Source organism: Ailuropoda melanoleuca, chromosome 14 (assembly GCF_002007445.2).
Source record: "Ailuropoda melanoleuca isolate Jingjing chromosome 14, ASM200744v2, whole genome shotgun sequence".
Lineage (NCBI taxonomy): Eukaryota > Metazoa > Chordata > Mammalia > Carnivora > Ursidae > Ailuropoda > Ailuropoda melanoleuca.
Window position 1 is genome coordinate 44972714 of NC_048231.1, and position 24703 is coordinate 44997416.

General features: G+C 55.2%; 1 protein-coding gene across 2 annotated transcripts; it reads right to left on the minus strand.

Annotated features, from left to right (window-relative positions):
• TOP3B (DNA topoisomerase III beta) lies at positions 1-23713 on the minus strand. 2 transcript variants are annotated; one of them, XM_034642570.1, is made up of 19 exons: positions 23612-23713; positions 16905-17068; positions 16623-16805; positions 15346-15477; positions 13726-13832; positions 13033-13107; positions 11543-11739; positions 10910-11066; positions 9796-9909; positions 8196-8286; positions 6614-6768; positions 6362-6467; positions 5511-5657; positions 5191-5364; positions 3892-4020; positions 3242-3391; positions 2585-2685; positions 1598-1799; positions 1-565 (listed from the first exon to the last, which is right to left on the minus strand). In XM_034642570.1, exons 3-19 carry the CDS (start codon positions 16690-16692, stop codon positions 84-86), a joined length of 2589 nt encoding a protein of 862 aa, XP_034498461.1. In that variant the 5' UTR covers positions 16693-16805; positions 16905-17068; positions 23612-23713; the 3' UTR covers positions 1-83. The 2 variants fall into 2 exon arrangements, with proteins under 2 accessions (XP_034498461.1, XP_002931153.1); XM_002931107.4 differs by lacking the exon at positions 16905-17068 and having other exon boundaries at positions 84-565; positions 23612-23697.
• Between the last annotated feature and the right edge of the window lie 990 nt (positions 23714-24703).

Consider the following 24703-nt stretch of genomic DNA (forward strand, 5'->3'; position numbering starts at 1 on the left):
TCTGGAGAAGACAAAATGCATTTTAATGATTTCCGTGGCCCACAGGACACCAGTGTGGTGCCTGGTGAGGGATGGCGGGGCCGTCATACAAAGTAGGCAGCCAGGGCTGACATCTTGTCCTTGGGCCGCCTGGCGCTGGGCTTCCCGGGGGGCCGCCGGCCTCGGGCCCGCCCTCGACCCTGCCTCCTCCCTGGCCCGCCGCGGTGCATGGGGTGGCAGGAGGCTGCGTGCTTCAGCTCCACGAGCTCCTGGAAGATGGGGTCGCAGAAGACGCAGCCCGTGTGCTGTGTCTCGTCACCCGGGAGCGGCGACTTGGCCTTGTTGAAGTCCACGGCGAGCAGAGCAGCCTCGCAGGTGCTGCAGGTGTCGGCGGACACGCGCACACGGTAGGCGTTCTCGAAGCAGTGTGCCACCACATTGCACTTGTTGCAGGCCACCTTCCACTTGGGGCCCGAGGTGGGGTCCAGCACCAGCACGCCACTCTCGCATTCCACGCACTGGCCGATGCCCAGCATGCTCAGTGAGTGCTGGCAGGTGGGGTGCGTGCACTCATTGCAGCCCATGCCTGGCGGGGAGAGGGCGGCCCATGATGCGCAATCCCATCCCTTCCCACCCGGGGACCTTCTCCCAGGGCCTCATGGTCCAGATCCCTCATCCTGCACAAAGTGCTCCTCTCGGCCTTGCTCACCCTGGCTCTGGATTCTCCCACCGAAATTGCCCCTGCTTCTCTGCTTCTCTAAAAGCTCCTCAACCTTTGAGCGCCAGCCCCCCAATCATTTCCAGAAGGCCTTCCTGGTGGCCTCCAGCCAGGTTCATCCTCCCCTTCACTTTGCTTCCACAGCTAATTCCAGCAGCTCCAGGTGGCTCTTATGCCACTAGGTCACACGGGCCATCGGCTTCCCTGGAAGCTGCTGTAGGGCAGGAAGGGCCTCAGTGACTCCAGCAGCTCAATGCAGACTGTCCCTGTTGCTTGAGTCAGGAGGGGTGAATTGAAACCCCTGAGGGCTCCCCAGACCCCCAGGTGAACGTGGGTAGATGCCCCTTGCTGTGCCAAGTTCCCGTCTACAGCATGGCGTGATGACACCCCAGGAGCTGGGTGGGGTATAAGGAGACAGCACAGCCAAGCGTGAGCGTGCTGGGCCCTGGGCCCCTCTAGACTCTCGGTCCCACCTGGACACACGCTCTCCTTTCTCTAGTAATAACCGTTAGGAGAGAGAACAGTGGTAGACGCTGACCTAGGGCACACCCCTTGCCAGGAGGGGTCCCCCAACCTGCTACATCCTCTCGCTCACCCTAGCCCGGGAGGGGGCACAGCATGCCTACTGCCCAGGTCCCGAATGAGCTGACTATAGTTGCCTGCTCGATTCTGACTGGCACGGAGAGGGGCAGATGGCTGGCTCTGCCTCAGCAGGGCCCAAATCCACCCCAGGTCTCCTACCCCCACGCCAACATGGGGGCTGGGGCCAGGAAAGGGCCCCTCAGAGGCCATCATGGTGTGGGGCAGGGGCAGGGCCCAAAGAGGTACCACAGACACCCAAGGGGCTAGGGCAGCCTGTCTCTGGAGGGAGCACCTGAGGCCCAGAGACACGGCACTCACCTTTCTTCATGTCTCGGAAGGGCGGGTGGTTGGAACAATAAGGGCACAGTGGGTAGCTCTTGCCCCGAGACCCTGATGACCACAGGACCAGCTCGAAGTCATCCAGTGGGCACCGGAGCTCCTTGTAGAGCTTGATGGTGCCATTCTGGGGGAGGGTGTAGGTCTCATCACAGTGCGAGCAGTGCAGGCGGCTCGGCTTGGCCTACAGTAGCACCAGGGAGGGGGCTTGGGGTCACCGAGGTCACCCAGCTCTCCTGCCCACCCTCACTCTCATGATACCAAAGTAACCGGTAACATGTAATACGTGTTGCACGTAACACATAATCTATAACATATGACACATTACACAGAATATGCAACATGTAACAAGTCATGCATAATACCTGATACAGAAAATGTAACATGTAATACATAATACATATTATATACACAGCCTAATACATTGTTTATATAATACATAAGTACTATGTAATACATAACAGCAATGCATAATGCATAATACATATGTATACCTCCAGCAGAATACAGACATACGTAATACACGTGTCATATGTAATATGTAACACGTAACACACAATACGTAATGCATAACGTGGAATGCATTGCCAGGCAGCGAGCTCTCAGGCAAGGACCCCTGGCCATGAGTCTCAGGACACTTACTGCACGTATGAAGAAAGGCAGTTCTAAATCCCCTGTGTGTATATGAATACCCAGGACAACAAATAATGTGTTGTTAGGAAAAAATGGACAATGTGTTTCAGCGGCCTCACAGCTTCCATGTTCCTGGGGCTAGGAGGACACTGTTGGTGTTTGTGGGCAAGACTGCAGTAGGCCTCTCATGCTTGTGTGACAACCCGGACCAAGACTATTATTCCTGTAGGACTGAAGATAAAGCAGAGGCCTCCAGAGGTGACAAGACTTGCCCGAGTCTGTGCACAGGGGTGTCAGAGGCCAGGAGGGGCGGCCACAGCCCTTCACCCCACTTACCTGAATGTACTTCATGAACCGGTGGCACTTCCCACAGCGGGACAGGGGCTTGCCCGTGGCCGCCAGGGGCGAAAAAGACACCTCCATCAGCTCGTCCATGCCTGAGGGCAAGCAGTGCAGGGAAGAGTCACATCCTCCCGGGCCGGAAGCCCACCTCCACCTTGGACGGGCCGGTGGGGGGAGGCCACCATGAGTGGGCAAGGATCTGAGAGAGTAAGTCTCTATCCCCGAGGGTGCAGGGGTCATGGGAAGGCAGAGCAGCAGCCTCACTGGTCACCTGAGCTGGCTGCCTCGCACGTGGTGGTAAGATGCCCGCTCTTTCATTTGAGATTGTATTTATTTGAGAGAGAGAGAGAGAGAAAGCATGAGCAGAGGGGGAAGAGCAAGGGGACAGGGAGAAGCAGGCTCCCTGCCGATGCGGGACTGGATCCCAGGACCCCAGGATTATGACTTGAGCCAAAGGCAGAAGCTTAACTGACCGGGCCACCCAGGCACCAAGATGCCCACTTTTTAGCCCGATGACGATGACAGCCAGCAGTGAGGCGCCACGGCCTCATTCTCCCAACGGAGCCCCAGAGCCTGGAGCCCAGATCTGGATGCTGGTCCCACACGGCCGTGGCGGCCCTGGCCCAGGGGTAGGGAAGAGGCGGGCCTCACCGGCAATGGAGTCCACAAAGTAGTGGAACTTCCTCTTAAAGACGTCCAGTGTGTGGCCCAGGACCTGGCGGTAGTCGGCCTTGCCCTGGGCAATCAGATTCAGCTGCTTCTCGACCGCGCTGCGAATGGTGGGGAGCACCAGCTCTGCATCTGCAAGTGGGGAGGGGTGAGGTGCCACTGTGAGCACTTGCACCAAGGGGCTGTGGCCGCCCCTGCCAGCTCAGGCTGGGGTCCCGTGACCCCAGGCCTTTCCTGATCTCCTACCCAGAAAATTCTGCGTGGAGTGGCCAGGGACATCCTGTCTCTAGGGCGGTGTCACAGTTCCTGGAAGTCCTCGGGCCAGGCCTGTGCTCCGCCATCTCCCCTGGTCCCCCTGAAACCTCTCAGGGACAGAGCAGACAGCTCTGGACCCCACCAGGAGCCGGTCTGTGGGGAGGAGCCCCTTGCACCTCTCCTTTTGGATCCTTTGCTCTTGTCCATTCATCCATCAACCACACAGAGCTCCTGCTGGGGCACGTCCTCAGGGGGCCCGGTGTAGCACCCTTGCAGTGGGAGTTGGGGCCCTGCCACAGGCCTTCAGAGGCTGTGGGCTGACAAACGCAGCACCACAGTCCAGGCAGAAGCCAGGCAGCCACAGGCAGCAGACTCACCGATCTTGTAGTAGCCGTGCACCAGGACGATGCCCAGGTTGGTGGGTCTGAGCCGGCGCCCACTCTCCACAGTGACGTAATTGCGCTGACAGATGTTGTTGATGTGCACGGGGATGCTGGCGTCTGTCCCTGAAACACACGGAGGTCCTGGGGTTCCTCAGCCTGCTCCTGTCATACTGTAGGGCTCCACGTCTGCCCACCACGTGGCCCCCGGTTTTTGGCCAGCAGTGTGTGGGTCACTGCAGCATGTGTTTCGAGAATGGTCTTATGAATCCAAAAATGGCCCTCCCAGCCAGCGCTGGGTGTCTGATCCCCATCTACAGACAGAGGGGCTCACAGAGCTTAAGGAATTCTGCCAACGTCACGGGAGCTCATTCTACTTGCCCCTCACACCCGGGAAATGTGAGCTCCTCGGCCTCTCCTGCCTCGATCCTGAGACACCCGTCCCTTCTAGAATCAGGGCTCGAGACCGTTGAACATAGAGGAACGCCCATGCTCACCGTCAAATCGTCCCCTCTGAAACCTGCTCAGCATCGCCCACTTTCTGGCTCCTAGGTCCCTCGTGACCCGTTTCCGGGGCAGCACCTCCCCTAGAGACTTCAGGGTCACCTGGCCCTGCCAGATGCTGCCTTTACTAATCCGAGTACTGACGAGCCTCCTTAGATGGTGCCCAGAGCCTAAGGAGACCACTGAGCTACTGCACTTGAAGGACGAAGCCAGGACTGGGATTGAACCCAGCGTACTCCCTGCTGTGCCCACTGCATTTTAGCCACTGTGGCAGCGCTCCCCTGGGGAGGGCCTCTTCACGCTGCCCTGGGGCTGTCTTGTTCAGAAGGTCGCAAGAGCCCTCTTCACAGACACAAACTCCTTTTGGTCATGGGGACTGGGGAGCCATAGCTGTCCTATCAATGGGGAAGGAGAGAGGATGCTGGGGGAGTAGCACCCACACCCCACAGCATCCGGACCTGAGGACCCAGGCCCCTGGAAGAAGCAGGCTCAGCTCTCCAGCTGAGGCCGCCCATCACCAGAACCCCAACCTCAGGTGAGACGTCACGGGTCATGACTTAGTGACAGAGCAGAAGCCCAGTACAGCAACCTGGACAGTCCGCGGCCCCCTAGAGCAATCCCAGCAGAGTGAACACTGCCTGGGGAGCTGGCCGCACCCTGGGCCCCAGTTACCAGGTGCTGGGCACGGAGGGGTCACTGAGCAGCTCTGGAAGCACCATCTGCTGGACCCGGTCCTGGGCTGGGGACCCTCAGTTCTGGGGCCGGGGCAGATGGGAGGGCGGGCGCACCCACCGATGCCGTGCTTCTCCATGAGCGTGATGAGCTCGGCCTCCGTCAGGTAGTCGGGCGGGCTCGTCTGCTTCTCCAGCATCTTCATCTCGCTCACGGGAAAGGTGTCTCCCCTCTGGCAGGTGGGCAGGCTCTCCTCCAGAGGCACGCTCTGCCAGGGCATGATCTCCGTGAAGCCTGGAGACACAGGGTGCTGCCACTCAGGGGCCCGTCCCAGGCAGCCCAGGCTCAAGACACCGGGCCTTCCTCCCCAGGTCGGATGGAGAACATTCCGTCTGTCTGTGGAGGTGTGGGAGGAGCCAAGCTGGGACCTGCAGTTCTACCTGGAGAGATGACGGTTTTCCCTGTGCAGGTGAAGTGCTCGGGCCCGATTCGGAAGGAAATGGTGCTCTGGAGGTACCTGCAGTCGTAGCTAACCGTGGCGATGAAGTGTCTGGTGATGTACTCATACAGCCGCCACGCCTCGCTCCCTGCAACAGGCACGGAAGCAGGTCACTGGCCGGGGCCTGGCTCTGAGGACCCCCCGCGCTCTCACTCAGGCAGCAGGGCCCTGGCTGTCGGCACGGGATGCCAGGGCTGGCCTGCACCGAAGCTCGAGAGAGGAGGAGGAAACACACAGGAAGGGAAAGTGAGTCTCCTGGCCATGGTGGTTCCTTCACAGCTACGGCTCCCACTTTCCACCCCTGCTTTTGGATGGGACTGCTCTTCAGGGCCTGGTTGGTCCGCAGCTAGTGACTTGCCACCATCACTTCAAACTTGGGCTGTGCACAGAGGCTCCCGTCTCTACCAGTACAGTTCTCCCCTTCCCTGCCTCCTCCCAGGACACAGGCCGCCAGCATCCCCTTGGTAGGCTGGGCCCTAGCACTCCCTGTCTTGGCGCTGTCCTGTTCCGTCCTCGCCCGTCTGTCTCACCTCCTGCGAGCAGCCACCTGCACCCCGTGCTCAGGAGTGCCACCACACACCTGCCGCCACTTCACTCCCGTCCTGGCTCACCACAATGGAACACAACTTTCAGGTGACGCCCTCTGCCACAGTCAGGGGTAGGTGGGGGAGGGAGGGAGCCCCCCATTGCCAATGGGGCCTAACACTGTCCAAAGGTGCCATGTGACTGTAGCTTCCCACCCAGAAGCTTGGAGTGTGTGTGTGTGTGTGTGTTGCGGGGAGTGCCCAATACCTAATTCGGCCTCTGTGGCAGACCTCATGGGGGTGATGGGGGGATGATCACCAGCGTCGTGGCCTTTCCGTGGCCGGTTGATACCTTCTGCTAACAAGCGCTTTACCTGAGGAAGAGAAGACAAGGCGGTGTGAGTCCGGGCACAGCCGTCCTCCCACAGGGAGGGAGCCAGTGCCAGTTCTGGGTTTGGCCGAAGTGCCTGGGCTGGGTCCCAAGTCCCTGGCAACAAGTGTGCCCAGTGGCTCTGCTCACCGTGTCGGCCCAGTAGGGGTGGTTGGCCTGCTGCCGCAGAGGACCCTTCAGGTCAAAGTTCTCGGGGTAGTGGGTGGTCTCAGTCCGCGGATAGCTGATGTAGCCTTGCGTGTAGAGCCGCTCGGCGGTCTGCATGGCATGCTGTGGCCCCATGCCTGCGAGAGGGGGCAGGCTCTGCTGGACCAGAATGCCAGAGACGGCCAGGGTCCTGCCCATGGGCCTGGGCACTCAGGCTCCCCACCAAAGGTGGCCAGGGCCTCCTGGTAGGTGAGGAAGTTTCTGAGTGGGTGCTGCGAGCGCACGGAGCTGCTGGCCAGGCACCCGTGTCTGGGCAGCATTCTCCGAGGCCGAGGTCCTGAACCTGTGAAGGTGGACCCAGGACAGGGATGCTCCACGGTGTCACCCTCACGACATGGGCTATGCTGATTAAACGTGGCCTGGAGAGTGCCGATCTCGCACTCTGGTCATGGAGCGTGTGGGGTCTGCCTCAGGGTCACCTGATGTCCCACTATGACAGAATTAGCACAGGCCCCCCGCTTCTGAGCCCCTTGGGTGTTTCTGTCTTCATGGCACCCCGGGACCACTGAGGGATGGCTTGTCCTCCTGCTTCCCCCTGACCAGCTGAGGCTGGCGGTCACTCTGTCACTGTTGCCCTCTGAGGATCCCCAAAGGTGCTGCTCTGCGAGGACACTGCCCGGCTTCCCCAGGCCGCAGAGGCCACCAACGCCTTGAGGCCAACAGCTGTCAGAGAAGGCTGACTTTCCAGTCCCAACACCTCACTACCACGGAAACGAGGCTCAGAGAGGTTACGCCAACACTGGTCACACTCGCCCTGCAGGACACGGGCCTGGAGCAGCAACCTCCCACTCTTGGCCTCTCTCCCCACACCAGGGAAGCCGCTCTGGGGTGCGGATGGCAGGATGCCCCTCTCGGGTAGTGGCAGTCATTGCCTCTGCTCCTGTGAGGATGCACCATTTCAGTCATTTCATCCTCAGAACAACCAACGCCCAGAGATGGTCACGATGGTCACCCCGTGTTCCTGTGAGGAAACTGAGGCTCCAGGACAAGAAAGAAAGTAGCCAAGCTGAGATTGGACCAGAATTTGGGTCCAGAGCTGGACCTCCATGGTCTAACGCCTCTGAGGGGACTCCACTGAGCCAGTGACACAGGAGGGCTTGCCTGCAGGGGGTCCCTGACCAAGGCCTTCCTTGTGTTCAGCCCAGGCAGTGGCTGTATAGATGTCTGGTAATACAAAATGGTCTGAGTTTTCCCCACATAAATTCCAAGAAGCTGTTGAATGTTAACCACTAATCTTATGAAAAGGGGTCCGCTTGTGTGTTTGTTAGTTTGTTATTAGTTATTTTCACTCTGGAATTTAAGAGACATGAACTCTGCATGAGGCTCACAGGACACTGCAGGTGGGCTGTTCCTTGACACAGGTGAGCGTGGAGGGAGAATGCCGGCACAGGTGAGAGCATCAGCACGGCCCTGCATCCCCAGGCGCTGCCCGGGGGCTGAATGGCTCACCGAGGGCCTGTCCCAAGAAGTCTTTTGTGGGCTTTAGAGGGACACCCCTACATACCCAGAGAAGAGCTAGCCACTCGCAGCATCTCCACAGTGTTCAGGGCGAGGGGCCTCTGCTTGGCCTTCTCTTTCCTGCTTGTGGCCTCCACCTAGAGGACAGAACAGATTCAGGGATTCAGGACAGTAGGGGGAAAGATGCCATAATAGAGAATCAGGATATGTGGGCAAAGGGTCTGGTTTCATTCATTTGGTCTCCCTGCTTCTCAATTTCATTCTTCACAGTGGTCTTAAGATTTGAGTATTTATTTAGGGCCAGGAAGGGAAAAAGAAAAAAAAATCCTTTTCTAGAGAATTCCTAGGGAAAGAGAAAACTTGGAAAAATGGCAAAGAACCAGGAGAAAGGGTTGCAAACTCAAAATCCTCGAAGAGCCAGTGGTGGCCAGGCCACGGGGATGGCAGGTGAGGCCTGGGCCAGACCACGGAGTGCAGGCCCACCTCAGGGACAGCCACCTGCCCCTCGCTGCACCCAAGCACTCCCACCAGGGCTTACTGGTGTTGCTCCATCTTCCAGGTCGTCAACAAAAACTGCAAATCAGGACTTTTATGTCCTGTAATTTTATGTCTTGTAATCTTGTAATTTTCCAGTGTTGGTAACTATTCTGAAATATTTGTAAACACCATGCAGTTTAAATAAAATATGGGTTAGCTTCAAACTCTCGGCTGAAAGGCTGTGAGCTGTCTTGCCTGTGGCAAAAACAATCCAAACAACTCAGTTCTGATGCCTTGCCCCTCCCAATCCCATGGAGACTGGCCACGGGGCAGAGCAGTGCCTTCTGAATTCCAGACGGACAAATGTGGGGGCGAATTTAGGCCAAAACGGGTGTGTGCTGCAGGGGGGGCTGGGATCACCATGGGCGAGATCTGGAGATGGTGGCGAGGGGTCTCTTGAACATGACTGAGGATAAAAGTATGAAGCAGCTTTGGACAAAGTTCTGGAAGCCTGAGTCAACTGCATGGCCGAGCAGAGGGCACCCAAGAAAAGCTTGAAAAGAACAAGACGAGGCAACTGCAGGAGGCCAGGCCGCGCCTCCACGACTCTGGTAGCTGGTAAGGCTGCGAGCCGCTGTGGTAGTGTTAGAACTGCCTCCACCCTGGGTAGCCAGCCCCTTGCCAAGTGGCATCACCCTGTTCCTAATAGCCAAGCACATGACCCTCAAATTCATACGAACCCTGAGTATGAAACAGATACGTTAAGGGCCATGAAAGCTGACCAAGGTTGGGATATCCCATGCTAGCTGTGTGACCCTGGGCAGGTTCACTGACGTCCACACAGGTCCCTCTGGCGTTGTTAGCGTTCAATATTATAGAAAAGGGCCATCTCTGAAATGGAGTCCTGCCAAAAGGAGAGAATGCCCCTGGGGTCACGTGGAAAGGGGCTGGCGGGGGTGGATGCCGGGCAGTGCCCGGTACACAGGAGGGGAGCAGCACACTGCAGTCATGGCGAGCGTCAGTGACCGTTCTTTTTTGCAAAACACGTCTGCTTCCAAAAAGGAGACAAAGATGGGACCCTAGGTCACAAGCTGCTCTTCCGGCCAGAGGCGTCTAAAGGCCTACTCTATCCAGAGCAAACGTGACAGATATGGGCAGAGCAGGCCCACCTGGGCTTCCTTCTCCAGCTTTGTCATGTTTAAAAACATCTGTGCGATTTCCCGATCGAACACTCGCACTCGGTCCCAGTCCAAAAGAAGAGATCTGTCTTTATCCACATTAACCTGCAGGAAAAAGGATAAAAGGAGAAGATGAGAAAGGAAACATCCAGGTGAGCTCACTGCCAGGGAAGAGAATTGAGGTAGATGAAGCCGCTCCTTGTCTGGGAGGAAAATGGTCCCATCCCTAAGGCCTCATGGCCATACCTGTACAGGTGCGCGCAGGGGCACAGACACGCAGGCCGAGACCCAGCCCCGCCCCAAGGGAAGGCTGCTCTGATTCTAGGCCTCTCCCCTGAGATTAGGCAGGTGGTCTCACAAGGGGAGCCCAAAGCTGAGGCTGCTGTGTCCTTAAGGAGTGTGGGAATCTCCACCTCAAACGCCATCTCTGCCAACCCTCTAACACCTGGCCAGCACAAGGTGTGGCCCTTCCAGGGGCCCCCAGCCCTACGTCACCAGATCAGCTCTGTAGTATGTTTTAAATCTTACAACCAGGGGCGCCTGGGTGGCACAGCGGTTGAGCGTCTGCCTTCGGCTCAGGGCGTGATCCCGGCGTTATGGGATCGAGCCCCACATCAGGCTCCTCCGCTATGAGCCTGCTTCTTCCTCTCCCACTCCCCCTGCTTGTGTTCCCTCTCTCGCTGGCTGTCTCTATCTCTGTCAAAATAAATAAATAAAATCTTTAAAATAAATAAATAAATAAATAAATCTTACAACCAGCTTACGTGGAAGATTTTATTTGGAGAAAGGATTCTAAAACTTCAAAAAGTTTGAAGTCAGTGGCCTATGGCCCTCAGTCCAGACCTTGGACCTGACCATCACAGCTGATGGCCCTGAGGCGTGACCTCCCCTCCCCGCACTGCCAAAACTGACTTCATTCCTGCTTCTCTAAATTCAACGCATCCAGGCCTATGAAGGCTGGGGCACTCCGCAGACCACTCTGGCCTCCCTCTTCTGTGCCCTTGGCCTGGGGGGCTGGCAGGGCTATGATGCTGATGGCAAACCCTCAGAGTCCCCAGCCTGAACCTGGAATAACCCAGCATGTATAGGGGAAGGGAAACCAAACCTTGGCCTGCAGCACCCAGTAGGTCTCCGGTTTGAAGGACTGGATTTTATCATGTCTCTCCACGCAGAAGCCCAGGGTAGGGGTTTGACATGGCCCAAACGAAATGAGGGAGCTGTCTAGATTGCCGTATTTTCCCTGGAAGTACTTAGTTTGAAACCTACAAGGAGGCATGGGGCAGAGAAAGATATTCTGGTCATGGATTCACTCAAGACACCATCATTAACCAGCCATGTGAGTCGAGCATGGGGCCAGTTGGTGGCGGCACCCTGCTCAGAAGACAGGGGACAGGGTGAGGACATGCTCAGCGAGGGGCCTGGGGAGGGTGTGTGTGGGTAGAGAGGAATCGTGCGTGTGTAGCACACGTGGCATGGAAGGCAAGGGAGAAGAGTAGAGGTTCCACCCCCCCTGGGGCGGGGAAACCCTTCTATTCCATTCCATCCCCTCCACCCTCTCCTCAACACCCACACAGTGCAGACGAACACCTTGTTCATCATGTGGGGCCCCGTGTGGTCTCAATCAGCTAGATCGCTTCCTCCACAGAACGCTGACGCTGGCCTAGCGCTAAGCAGGCCCAGGGCGGCCCATGGGGACCAGCGAGGCAGGAGCTCTGGCCAAAGGGCGGACAGCCGGCACCTGGTGAACGCGCAGCCGATGCGCAGGTCCAGCTCCTGCCTGGCGTCCACCGACAGCGCCTCGTTGTGGTCGGGCTCGCCCAGGCGGGCCATGGCGGCGCAGATGTCCGTGTCCGTGATGGAGCTGAACCTGGCCCGGAACACTGTCTTTTCACCACCATGGGTCGGATTCATGACAGGCAGCACGGCGTCCAGCACCTGGGGGAGGCGGCCCGGCGGTCACCCACCTCGGGGGTCTGTGCCTCCTGCTCTGTGCCCCGCCTGTGAGACACAGCTCCTCTCCTGGCCCAACCTCGCTGTGTGCGACTCCCTCCCCCACCTGCCAGGCCCTCCTCCGTCCCCTTCCCAGTCCAGAAGTTTCAGTCTCTCCACAGCACTCCTGCTACATGGCTTCTTTTCCTTCCACTGACACACCTGCTCAAACACCCCCCTCCCTTACTACCACCCTTTCTCTCACCTTCTGCTTTCACCCCCAACAAACCAGGAAATGCTAATGCCACAGACGACGCAAGGGAGCTCAGTCACGAAATCACCCCGCTTGACCCATTTCCCTTCTTTCTAGAGGGCAGAGTGCCAGGAGGGGTGGGTGGAACTTTTAGAGACTGAAGAAAAGGGAAGGGTGGAATGAGGAGGAAAAGGCAAAGGGCAGGAGCGGGGAGGGCACGGGGACTCCCAAGGTGGGAGCTCGGGGCGAAAGCACAGCGTGGGGCCTGGAGCCAGACTAAGAAGGCTATGCAGTGGGAGGGGGGTCACGCTGGAGCCTGGCCATGCAGCTTCTTTACGGGGAAGAGGTGCCTTCATTTCTGAGGGGAGAAAGCCCCATAAGCTTCCACCCTCAGAAGCGAAGCCCCCCCAGGGGAGGAGCAGCCCTGTAGGGAAGGGGCCAGGAGAGGAGCGTCTGGGCAGGGACAAAGCGAGATCATGTTTACTGAGGGTGCTACGCTGGAACATAGGAAGCATCTCCTGGGACCCAAGGTGTGCCAGGCCCCAGGTGAGAGCTGGGGGTGCAGAGGCAGGAGGGTGAGTGGCACCAGAGGACACCTGCGCTCAGGACCGGCATGAGGGCACCACAGCTGCAGCCGAGGCAGGTGCGAGGGCATCTTGGGTGGGGAGAGGATGAAGACTGGAGGTGAGAAAAGGAGTGAGGAACACAGCCGAGCGGCAACCAGCCTTGGCCGAAGGTCCCTGAGAGGTGCCCAGTAGGCTGGGATGCTGACAACCAACCCTCTCCCATCCACCTAGAAAATTCTGCCCTTTCCGTTTGCTCACACAGTGCACCCTAGCAGGGGAGGTAACACCCTTCACCCCTACCCTTGGTAGAGTCCGTACATTGGAAAGTGTCTACGCAATTTCCCAAATAAAGGAGGGGGAAAAAAAGGCATTTCTAAGGCAATGGAGCGGATTCCTGGCTGCAGCCCCCGGAATGGGGTGACTGCGAGTACAGTGGGTGGGAAGGCCTGAAGTGAGGACCACAGTGGGCCCCCCTCTCACCTCAAAGCAGATGTTCTCCCCCTCCTTGTCGCAGTCCAGCCACAGCACGATGTAGTCACAGCCTTTGCCCTCCACCTGCCACACAGCACACAGCAACTGATACCAACGTGGCCTGGCCCGCAGTGCCCACCCGCACTGCTCCCCCTTGCCCCTGAGCACCATGGAACAGGACGGGCGCCCAGAGCAGGGCCTGGGCTGAGCACAGGTGCTAGCCGCACTTAGGCCGCATGTGCTACTCAGACTTCGCTCAGAACTTAGTTTCTTGGCCACACAAAGGTTATAAAGGCAGTATGATATTAACCCCAAAAAACGCTCGGGAAGAGGGCTGGAATGAAATAAGCCTAAAGGTTAATGGTGGTTGTCTTAGGTAGTGTGATTAGAGATAATTTTTTCTTCCTTCTACTTTCTAATATTTTCCATAATATGTATGCATTTGTCTGAAACTAAAAAAACCACCACCACCAAACAATTTAAAAAGAAGAATTTCTGCTCTCCAGGGCTGAGTGACAGGGCTGCCCAGGTGGGCCAGTGGATGGTTCTAAAGCGAGGAACAGGCCTGAAAGGTGCCTCATGGGTCAGCAGGGGCGCTGACAGAAAGGGCTGGAAGGCCAGCCCAGGGCTTCCAGCAAAGGCCTCTGGGTTCTTGAAAGGGGAGCCCGGGCAGGTGCTGGTGCTCTAGCCCGCCCCACACACCTGCAGGAACTTCACCATGTTCAGCTTGGGGTTAGCTTCCTTCTTCTCTGTCGGGGCTTGGCTGAACAGCTCTGCGGGGTCCACCTTGTCCCATTTGTTGTACTTTCCTACAAGTCATAGCCACAGTGACATCTGAATCACACTTCTTGGCTCACGGGGCTTGACCTCTGCAGTGGTCATAAGCCCAGGAGGAGAGGGAGGCTTGGAGAACAATTTGCCCAGGACAGCCTCCAGAACTGGAGGCAGAGCCAGGCCTTCGTTCCCCTGGGCCACTGAGGTGACACCACACCGTGGCCACCCACAAGAGCCACAGGAGCCACCCCTGGGCAGGGCTGCTGCTCCAGCCTCACTTCAGGACATGCCCTGTGGCCGGAAGCACCATTCCTAGGCTGGCTCACTTGGCCACAGCACCACTCATACTTCTGCCTTCTCGCGCAGCCTGAGTTTCTATAACTCTCCCCCCATCCGGCATGTGACCGCACACAGGACAGGCGCTCAGGTGACCCCGTGGGGAATCAATCTTTTGAGCTTCATGACTGGTATGTCCACCTACTTCTCCACTCAGGGCTCAGTGCACGCTGAGCCCTCTTTCTTTTAGTCCCCATTTCCTGCAGCCTAGGAGAACAGGGTCAGACAGAGTCAAGTTCAAATCCCAGCTCTCCGCCTGCTGGCTGGTGATAAAACTCAAGAGTCCAAATGCTTGGCCACACAACTGAATCAATGTCATTGTTGTCACTGAGCAGCAACAAGTGTTGAGACTTTGCTGTGTGCTAAGCTATCTACTGTCACCGTCACACTGAGTCCTCAAACAATCCTGGGAAGTGGATAACACTGCTGGAAGACCCACTTCACCATGTGGGACAGAAACTCAGACAGAGGGGCGCCTGGGTGCTCAGTCATTAAGCATCTGCCTTCAGCTCGGGTCATGATCCCAGGGTCCTGGGATCGAGCCCCACATTGGGCTCCCTGCTCAGCAGGGAGCCTGCTTCTCCCTCTCCCACTCCATCTGCTTGTGTTCCCTCTCTCGCTGTGTCTCTGTCAAATAAATAAAATCTTAAAAAAAAGAAAAAGAAAAAGAAAAAAGAAACTCATAGAGGCCCCGGTCCCTCCCATGAGCCTCTGGAGTAGGGGTCAGAGCCTCAGCCGGGTTCTTGTCAACCATGGGGACTTGCACCTGGCTTTGTTGGGTCACTCAAGCTGGCTCTTCCAAGGTGACAGATAGCAAAGATACAAGGATGACAATGACGGCCACCAAATGACCACAGGGCAACAGTCACATTCAACAGGAACCACCTCCCAAATGGCTGCATGGGCCAGGCCCCCCTGAGGTGGGCAGCCACCACTTCCAGGATGTACAGGAAGGCGCACAGGGCGTGTAGTGACTAAGGGGTATCTCCGGGATGGGGACCCAAGGGACACTGAGCTCCAAAACCTGGATTCTGGGCACCTCACCCAGGGACTCCGGGGCACCTCTCCATGATCTGCTGGTCTCAGGACTCAAGGGTTCTGCACAAGCTTCTCTGCCTGGAGCCCTCCCCTGGCTCCAACTAGACCCATGGCAGCACTTTGCAAGGCTTCCCTCAGCGGGATGGGGGGGTGGGCAGGGGCTTGGGGGCTCACCCAGGAAGTCCAAGGTCATCACGTGACCGCAGACAGACGTCATCTTGAAGCGGACGGGCTGGCCGGCGAAGGTCCCGCTGTACTCGTGCACTGAGCACGTTCCGTTCAGCCCTTTGTGTGAGGACATGCTTCCTGCAGGGGAGAAGTACAGTGACAGCTGCTCCAGCAAGCCTCAGCCACTGCGGCGGCCCCGGGCCGTACGCTGCCTCTCGGAGGGCCAGAGCACCCCCTCCCCAGAGCAGTCAGTGCGCACGTCCCCAGGCCACTGCGAGTAACTGAGCGCTGCGAGACGTCGTGGTTCTCAGGGGAAATGCCGTTCGCTGCTAACCAACCAGCGTGGTGTGCTCACCACGCAGACCCTGGGTCGGCTGAAGGCCAGGAGCGCCCTCTCTGAACGCTCTCAAGAGCAGACACTCTTGGGCCCTTCCTCTGCATTTCTGCCTCGCTTCTTTCCAACTTCACTTGAAGGCCTCTGGGGGCCTCCTCGTTATCAAGTCCCACGTCTTCTCATACTCCCCGCTGACGGCCCCTCGGCTGAACTGTCTTAGCCTCTGGCGACGGGGCACTTCTCAGCCCTCCCCTTCCCTTCAGAGAGAGGCCAGCCTGCTGTCCCAGCCAAGGGGAGGTCACAGTGGGCGTGTGCCATTTCTAGGTTCCCAGCAGCCAGGCCCCCTTCCTATCTGGAGGGAATTCAGAGATAGGAAGGGAAGCAGCACCCTACCCCCCTGCCCCAGTGGCCAGAGCGGGGCTCGTGCCTTGGTGTCTCAGGACGGCCATAGACAAGGGTCAGCCTGGTGGCTACTCTCGAGTGACGTGAGGCACACAGGCTGCAGTTGTAGCGGTTAAGGGCAGTGGCAAGGGTCCTGGGGTGACAGTGTCCATGGCAAGGCCTCAGACGTAGACTGGGGTCTAAGATCAGGGTCAGACTTAGACCAGGGTGGGCTCTTGGCTCTGTCTTCTTCCTTCCAGTGAATTCTTTGTGTAAGTTACTAGGGCTGATTACTGCTTATGACCAACAAGCTGACAGGCACTGTGTTCTGACAGTGGCTGGCCTGGTGCCAGGCTGTGAACTGGGCCTGTACCTTTTGGGAGTCCCAGCCCTGGCCCGCACTGGCCATGGCAGTAAACACATTCCACAATGACTAAGATGGAGGGGCTGCATTAACGCCCGCTGTCGTGAACCACGTGAACTCCAGAGGACTGGGTCACCGTTTGGAAAAAGAAAGAGACGACCATGCTTACAGATCGCCCCCCACCCCGAGGTCTGTCCTCCCTACCTCGAGAGAGGATTTTAGCAATGGACTGGGCCAAGGATGGCTTCTCTGCAACCATGAGCACGGTCTTCATCTTGTCTTAAAGCTGCCAGGGGCTTTGGGCCTTCACACTCCAGCTTCAGAGAGATGGCAAGGAAGTTCCGAAACTGCTCTTCTGCAGCTCAACACTACTGTCAACGCTGACCCCTGAAGAGAAGAAAAGACACACCGATAACAGAAACGCTTCTAATGGAACCTCTGCCACTAAGAAGGAAACTCACTTTAAAAAATGAAAAGCAGGGGCACCTGGGTGGTACGGTTGGTTCAGCGTCAGACTCTTGGTTTCAGCTTGGGTCTGATCTAAGGGCTGTGAGATCGAGCCCCTCGTTGGTCTCCACACTCAGTGGGGAGTCTGCTTGGGTTTCTCTCTCTGTCTCTGACCCTGTCCCCGGCTCGCACGTGCTTTCTCTCTAGAATAAATAAACGTATCTTTAAGAAAAAACCCAAAAAACAAGTAAACACAATTTCTTTGGGGCGCCTGGGTGGCTCAGTCGGTTAAGCACCCAACTCTTGATCTCAGCTCAGGTCTTGATCTCAGGGTTGTGAATTCAAGCCCTGTGTTGGGCTCCACGGTGGGCATGGAGCCTACTTAAAACAAAAATGGGGTGCCTGGCTGGCTCAGTCAGTTAAGTGGCTGCCTTTGGCTCAGGTCATGATCTCAAGGTCCTGGGATCAAGCCCCATGTCAGTCTCCCTGCTTAGCGGGGAGTCTGCTTCCCCTCTCCCTCTGCCCCCCACTTGCACTTTTTCTGTCTCTCTCAAATAAATAAATAAATAAATAAATAAATAAATAAATAAATAAAATCTTTAAAACAAAACAAAAAAAAGTAAACAACAACAACAACAGAAAACTCAAACCCCCAAAATAGGGGCGCCTGTCTGGCTCAGTCAGTACAGCATGCAACTCTTGATCTCGGAGTTGTGAGTTCAAGCCCCACACTGGGTGTAGAGTTTACTTAAATAACAAACACCAAACCTGAGGTAAGAAAAAAAGGTTAGGGAAACTTGAAGACATTGGACAAACCAGGGCAATGGAACAGGTTTAGAGATGAACACCTTAGGAATTTGGGTTCCTTTGGGAGAAGCTGATGTGGTTCCATGACCTCAGGTCAGTCCTGTCACCAAATCCACGCTAGGAAGACTTCAGGGCCTTTGGATCCAGACTGATAGGCTGGGGTAGGGCAGAGGGCTGGCCCTCCTCCCAGGGCACAGTTCTGTTGGCTCCCCAGAGCTGAGAGCAGCATCTCCAACTCAGCTGAGAATCGGGATGCCATGGGACATTTTTTAATTTTTGTTAAGATTTATTTATTTATTTCAGAGAAAGAAAGAGTGCACAAGTAGGGGAGGGGCAGAGGGAGAGAGGGAGAGAAGCAGACTCCCTGCTGAGCAGGGATTCCCAGGACCCTGAGATCATAACTCAAGCCGAAATCAAGAGCCATCAGACACTCGACTGCCTGAGTCACCTAGGCACCCCGCCTGGGACATTTTATAAAATGCCATGTTCTCCAGATTCTTCTGATCCAAAACTAGGCCTGAGACCCACTGGCCTGGGAATCCAGACCCCAGCAGAACTCAACAGCCCTTTTCCAATCTACTTTCCTGCCTGCCCCACGCAACCTCTAGCATTGCAGACCATGCTCTGGCCAGTTCAACTGGACACCGCTGCCTAAAGTCAGACATATTCTCAAGCCTCTGTTCCCTTGTGTGGAATGTACGGCCAAGACCAGAGGATGCAGCTCGACTGTCTGAAGGCCCAGCTCTAGTGCTAACTGTTGTTTAAAGAGCTCTCCCAGGGGCGCCTGGGTGGCGCAGTCGTTAAGCGTCTGCCTTTGGCTCAGGGCATGATCCCGGTATTCTAGGATTGAGCCCCACATGAGGCTTCTCTGCTATGAGCCTGCTTCTTCCTCTCCCACTCCCCCTGCTTGTGTTCCCTCTCTCGCTGGCTGTCTCCCTGTGTCAAATAAATAAATAAAATCTTAAAAATAAATAAATAAATACAAATAAAGAGCTCTCCCAGAACCCGCTGGCAGGACAAAGCGCTTCCTGCTGCCCCCCACCCATTACAATGGACTGCGCACCCCGCCACGGGTAGTTACTGTCTCATCTCCCTAACAGCACATGAGCGGCCTGAGGTTTGGATCACTGTTGGCGACTGTGACAGCTGGTTCCAAGACTGCTATAGGACATTTAATTCCTGCTGGCTGAATGAAAGAAACATGAGCCCTTTCTGTCTTTTTGATCATTTTACATATGGCCTTGACATTGACAAATATGACACTGTATTAAAAAAACAACAACACGACTTCTACTGAGACAACTGGGCAACCTTCTGGGGAGGGGGATTAAAGCTAGACTCCTACTTTATCATTTCCACCAAAACAGATTCCAGATCTAGCAGAAATTAAGCAAAAAGATGGAACTAGAAAAATACTAGAAGAAAACATAAACTTTGGTATGAAAAGAAGACGACACCTAAGGATTTCAGAAGCTCAGAAACACACCTCTTCTTGTTTAAAAGCATTTGCCTTCCTTCTCTGTGAACGGTCTATTCACATTTTTTACCCTTTTTCTCCCCAGCCAAACTGCTGTTTTCTTATTTTTAGCAATTGTTTACATAATGAGGAAATCAGCCTTTTGTGATATGATGGCCAACAACACCCATCACGGCAAATTAGAAGTAAAATGAGCTTGTGCTTGTCTCACGAGCAAGGATCACAGGGTGAGCACATACATGGACGAGGGTCTGCTGACAGGCAAACTCGAATGTAGGTGGTGGAAGTTCAACTGGAACGACCAATACGTGAAGCACTTTGACGGTGTCTCTCAAAACTACAAGCGCACATCCCCAGCGATCCCACCGCTGGGAAGGAATCCAATCATCCCACAATGACTCACTGAGCGCCTACTCCATGCTCAATACATGTCGCTGTGTGCCACGTGGGGTGAAGCAGAGCGGGGAGGGACTGGCAGGGGTGAGCCCTGCAGGGTCCGGGGGAAGTCCAGGGAAGGGCGGCTTCGGACTTCGGGTTTGCTCTGAGGGCACTGGGAGGTAGCACAAGGGCAGGATGACCTGACTTCAAGCGTTCGAGGCACCCCTCTGGCTGCTCCAAGAAGGGAGTCCCTGGACCCCCGCGCAGCAGTGCTGGAGGTGCCGAGGGAAACTTGGGGTCTGGGCAGATTCCGAAGGCAGAGCCAAGGACTGGGAACGGGAAGTGAGGAGAGTGGAGGATGACTGCAGGGCTTTTGGCCTAGGCAGCTACAGGATGGGATTCCCATTTGCTGAGATGGGAACCGGGAGGAAGGAGCAGCTCGGGACGAAGATGCAGATGCTGCGTCCGGTGTGTCCCATGTGAGCTGCCTGCTAGGCAGCCAGCTGGGCCACGGAGGAGGCGGTGGCATGTGGCAGTGTGTGGAGCTGGAAAGGAGCCCAGGCTGGGGGTCCGGGAAGGCTACGGATACCTGCAGGCCGGGTGAGGTGCAGGCCGGGTGAGGTGATCGTGGAGACCTGACCCTGGGGTCTCGACACTCGCAAGTGCCAGATGACCCTGAGGGGCGCTGTTTTGTGTAGTGAGTGCTAGCGGTAAAAGCCTGAGTGGGGGGAGCTCAAGAAGGCCTGGAAGGAGGGGAGAGGGAACAGTGGGCTTTTTCATTTTAAGATGGAAGAAACGCCAGCATGTTTGAGGCATTTAGATAGAACTAGTCGAGCAAAGAGGGAAAAGAGAAGATGCAGGAGGCGAGGAGGGAACTGCTGGAGTGATGTATCTGCATGGATGAGGGGTGGGAAGCCATGGTGGTCCTTGGCCAGAAGGAAGGCCACTCTTCTCTCAGGGCAAGTGTCAACACTGAGGCCAGGAGGCGGCGCTGGGGGCAGGCTGACAGCAGGCAGACAGCTAGATCAAGCAGGGATAGGGTCTGCCAGGGCAGCATGAGGGACAGAGAGGGGCCGGGGTTGAGGGGAATGATTCTCTAAGATGGGTAAGGAGGAGGGGAGGACGTGGGAGCGTCCAAAAACTGTAGGTGCCAGAGTGGAGAGCAGGAGTCAAAGAAAAAAAAAGGCCAGAAGGCAAGGTGCCTGGCAGAGCTCAAGCAGTGCTGTGGGGCCTGAATGGGGCGGGGGATGAGGCCGCATGGGGAGAGGAGGCTGTGGAAGCAAGCAGTGGGCGTTGGCAAGACTGTCCCCATGGACACTGGCTTCCCAAGGCAGGACACAGCGGCGGCACCTGCGATGAAACACGCCACTTGAGAGTTCCCTGCAGCATCAGCGTTCATAATCAAAGGTTAGAAACAATCTAGTGGACGTCAACAGGGCATTGTTAAATCAAAGTATGGTGTGCCGTGGAACACCAAGCGGCAACTAGAAAGCAGTGCATCTGCTCGGTCAATACTAATAGGTATCAGGTTTCAGAGAAATGACATGAAGAGAGTCAAGTGTGTGACTGTACGGAGCACTGCCGCCTGTGGATGCAACCAGCTGGGGGCAGGGCTGGGGTCAGGGGGCCTCCTGCTAACCATACTCTCTCTCACACCTGTTACATTTAGTGCAGTGGACACATATGACTGGTCAATAAGAACTAAGAAGTCAAAGTACAGACAAGGGGCGCCTGGGTGGCTCAGTCAGTTAAGTGGCTGACTTTGACTCAGGTCATGATCTCTGGGTGTTGGGATCGAGCCCCACATCGGGCTCCATGCTCAGCAGGAAGTCTGCCTGGGATTCTCTCTCCTGCTCCCTCTGCTTCTATGCGCTTCCTCTCTCTCTCCACCCAACCCCAATAATAATAATAATAATAATAATAATAATAATAATAATGATTTCTCCTGCAAAGTAAATAATAAGAATACTTTTTTAGCTGTCTAAATTTTAAAAATGGACTTTACATCTGAGTACTGCAAACACTTCTCCATGTCCTTTTTCCCTACGGTGTCAAAGTTTCTAGTTTTATATTTCTAGTACTCTTCTTCATACCTAAGGATCCTAAACACTTTTTCAGTAAAGAATTAACAGATTCTTCTCTAAAGATCCCTTTAGAGAGAAATGTTTTGCCCTAGCATCTTCAAGAGAAGTATGTCATTTACCCAGCGCTAGGGAAACAACTGTACAAAGGCACACCAGCATCCGTCCTGATTTCAGATCACCTGTCCACGTGTCAGACTAGCCGCTGTTCCACACTGGCTGTTCCACACTGATACGTGTAGGTCTCTAGCAGCTCTGTCTCTAGGTCAACAGTTTCTATTTCAGCTCTGCCTGAGTACTTTGCAATGATCTGAGTATCCCTGACTAGGAAAGAAATTCAACTTCCTTTAAGGATTCAGGATCATGGAATCCTGGGGAAGGGACCCTGGTGAGGATCTGGTTCAGCCACCTCAAGGAGGAACTAACTAAGACTCAGAGAAAGAGATTTTCCTGGGAAAATCTGTGGTGGAAACGCCTGTGTCCTTACCAGGTACTTTAAAAAATTTTTTTTCATTTAACTGCATCAGCTTCTACCTCTTGAAAGAATCCCGCAGTCTTAACTGTGATTAATTTCCTGTGATTATCTTGGGGCCTCTCCATTTTTCCATTAAGGCACACTTGAATTTCAAAAGGGAAGTCAATGAGGAGAATAAAAGCTGAAAGCAATGGTTTGCAAACTTTGATCATACCATCATTATACCATATACCATCTTAAAAGCCTTTTGCTCGGCCAACGTTATTACTCACTTAAGTTTTTCCTCTTTAAAAAATGCTTAAATGTATATTTTTTTAAAAGGGAAATTTTATAGCCTTTAGGCCCTGAAAGCCTGTAATCAACGGTCAGAACCAGGTTCTTTCCGTAACCTACATGGTTAATCAAATTTGACCTTGTTTCCTACTAAAGCTGAGTCTGAAGCTTGTTCTCTTATTTCAAAAGGGGAGTTCAGCAGTGTTAAGGGAGTTAGCACCCCAAACTAGAACTGTAATTAGGAGGGCCCAAAGTGAAAGAGAGTAGCAGGTTGGCCTGTTACTACCCGGTCAACTCTCACCAGCAATACCATCAATGGTGTGGGGCCTTTGGGACAGTACATGAAGTCCTTTCCTGTCAGTCTCACGAACAACTGAACTTAGCGAGTGAGTGGAGGCCTAGCAGTGGTCCAAACAGCATTTAGAGCCCTAGCATCTCCCACCTTAGTAACTTAACCCAATACCCACGGCTTCAGGAAAAGAGGGAAAGAGAGCTCCTCCCAGGTAGGGAAGCAATTGCTATAAACTGCTACTTTGTTGAATCTTGCCGACCACTCTGTAAGGCTGGACTTGTAATTTTTTTTTAACCATGAGTAAACTGAGGTTCAGAACAATTCAGACTAGTATCAGGTGACCTTTGCCAAGGCTCTAGGGATCCCAGGGCTAAATGGCCATCAAGCCCACGGTGGACTGACTTCTCCAGGCTGACTTCCCCACGCCCTGTTCCCAAAGGCTGAGTGATAGAGAGGCAAGATAAGGCCATCGTCTTCCTTTTCACCTGCCGAGAAATTACTGCCCCTGGATTCCAGGTAATTTGTTCACAAAAGGACCCTCCTTCATCTCCAACAGCAACAATCAAACAAACACACCAAGGTGCCCTCAAGACTGGGACAGGACCTTGGGGGCGGTGAGTGGCCCCGACCGCTGCACTGCCTCCCGGAACCTCAGTCTCCCTACCTGTGACAACTGATTGAGACAACAGACCGCACCCAAAGAACTGCAGGGCGGTTCGACGAAGGGCGGTATTAACTGTAGCGCCTATTCCTTCCAGGCACCGGACTAAGCGCTGGCCCATCATCACCTCCCTGAACCCCCACTGCAAGCCCCGGGGCGGAGGGTGTAACGCCGCCGGAAAAGAGGCGACGAGAATATGCACAAAGCCGGATCCTTTCCCATGCCCCGGTACTGGGGACCCCCCCGGCGCCAGGCCAGCATTTGGGAAACGTGCCCACTTCCCGGAGTCGCCCGCCGCTCACCCGCAGGCCCGCCGCGGCTCCCGCCTGCGCTCCCGCTTCAGCTTTCCCTCGCCGGGCGGACTCGGCAACCTCTACTTCCGGGTCCGGCCGCTGCCGGCCTCCCCTCGTCTGTCCTCCGGCGGGCGCACAGCCGCGTCCGCGAGTTCCGCGGTTGGCGCGTACCGGGAGCATGGCCTCCAGCCGGCCCTACCTCGGCGCGGTTGGCTGGGCTCCCCAACTTTCCACCCAGACCCCTCCTCGCAGCGGCCCTGGGGGCGCGGAGCGAGGGGTCCCAAACCTCCATCCTGACCCCTCCCCGCGGCCTCCGCAAGAGCCTCCACCTTATTCTTCTCCGCCATCGGGGAAGCAAGAACGACATTTTATAACGATTATAAAAACTGGATGATAAACATGAAAATATATATGCTAATAATTAAAATAATTAAAACTGCAGATATGTGTATAGCAGGCTTCTTTCAATGCTATGAGCGTTTGTAGAATGAATGAACCGTGTAAAATATATCTGGAAGATGAATTGGGCAATAAAAGCATTTGCGTGTGTGTTCAAGCATTAGGATTATGGAAGTTTAAAATAATTTTCATGACCTTATTTAAATATCTCTTAAATAATAGTATACACATATTTCCCTTGCTCCCTGTAGACACTTTCCCCAACCTACCTTTTTTGGAATAGGAGCCCTGATAGATGCTCTGGAAAAAGAAAAGTCTTATGGTGACATTAAGGTTCGGAAATGACAAAAATTAAAAGTGACAGTGAGATTCATTTTCAAAACAGAACTGATTCCCAAACCCACAGGCCTTCTGGCCTTTTTTTTTCTGGCAAGGTCTCCATCTCCAAAATGTCAGCTTCATCTCTCTGGTTGCTCAAGCCCCGTGCGTTGAAAGCACGCTGGATTCCTTTTTCTCACTTGTAACCCATCTGAAAATCCTACCATCCCTGTCTTCAAAGTATGTTTGAGATCCAATCAATCCTCCCTGCTTCCACTGCCACCATCCTGATCCAAGCCCTGTCTCCCTCCTGGTACCCTGGACTCCACCCTTGTGCCCTACAGTCTGTTTTCCACACTGTTATGGCAGTCAGGTCTAAGATTG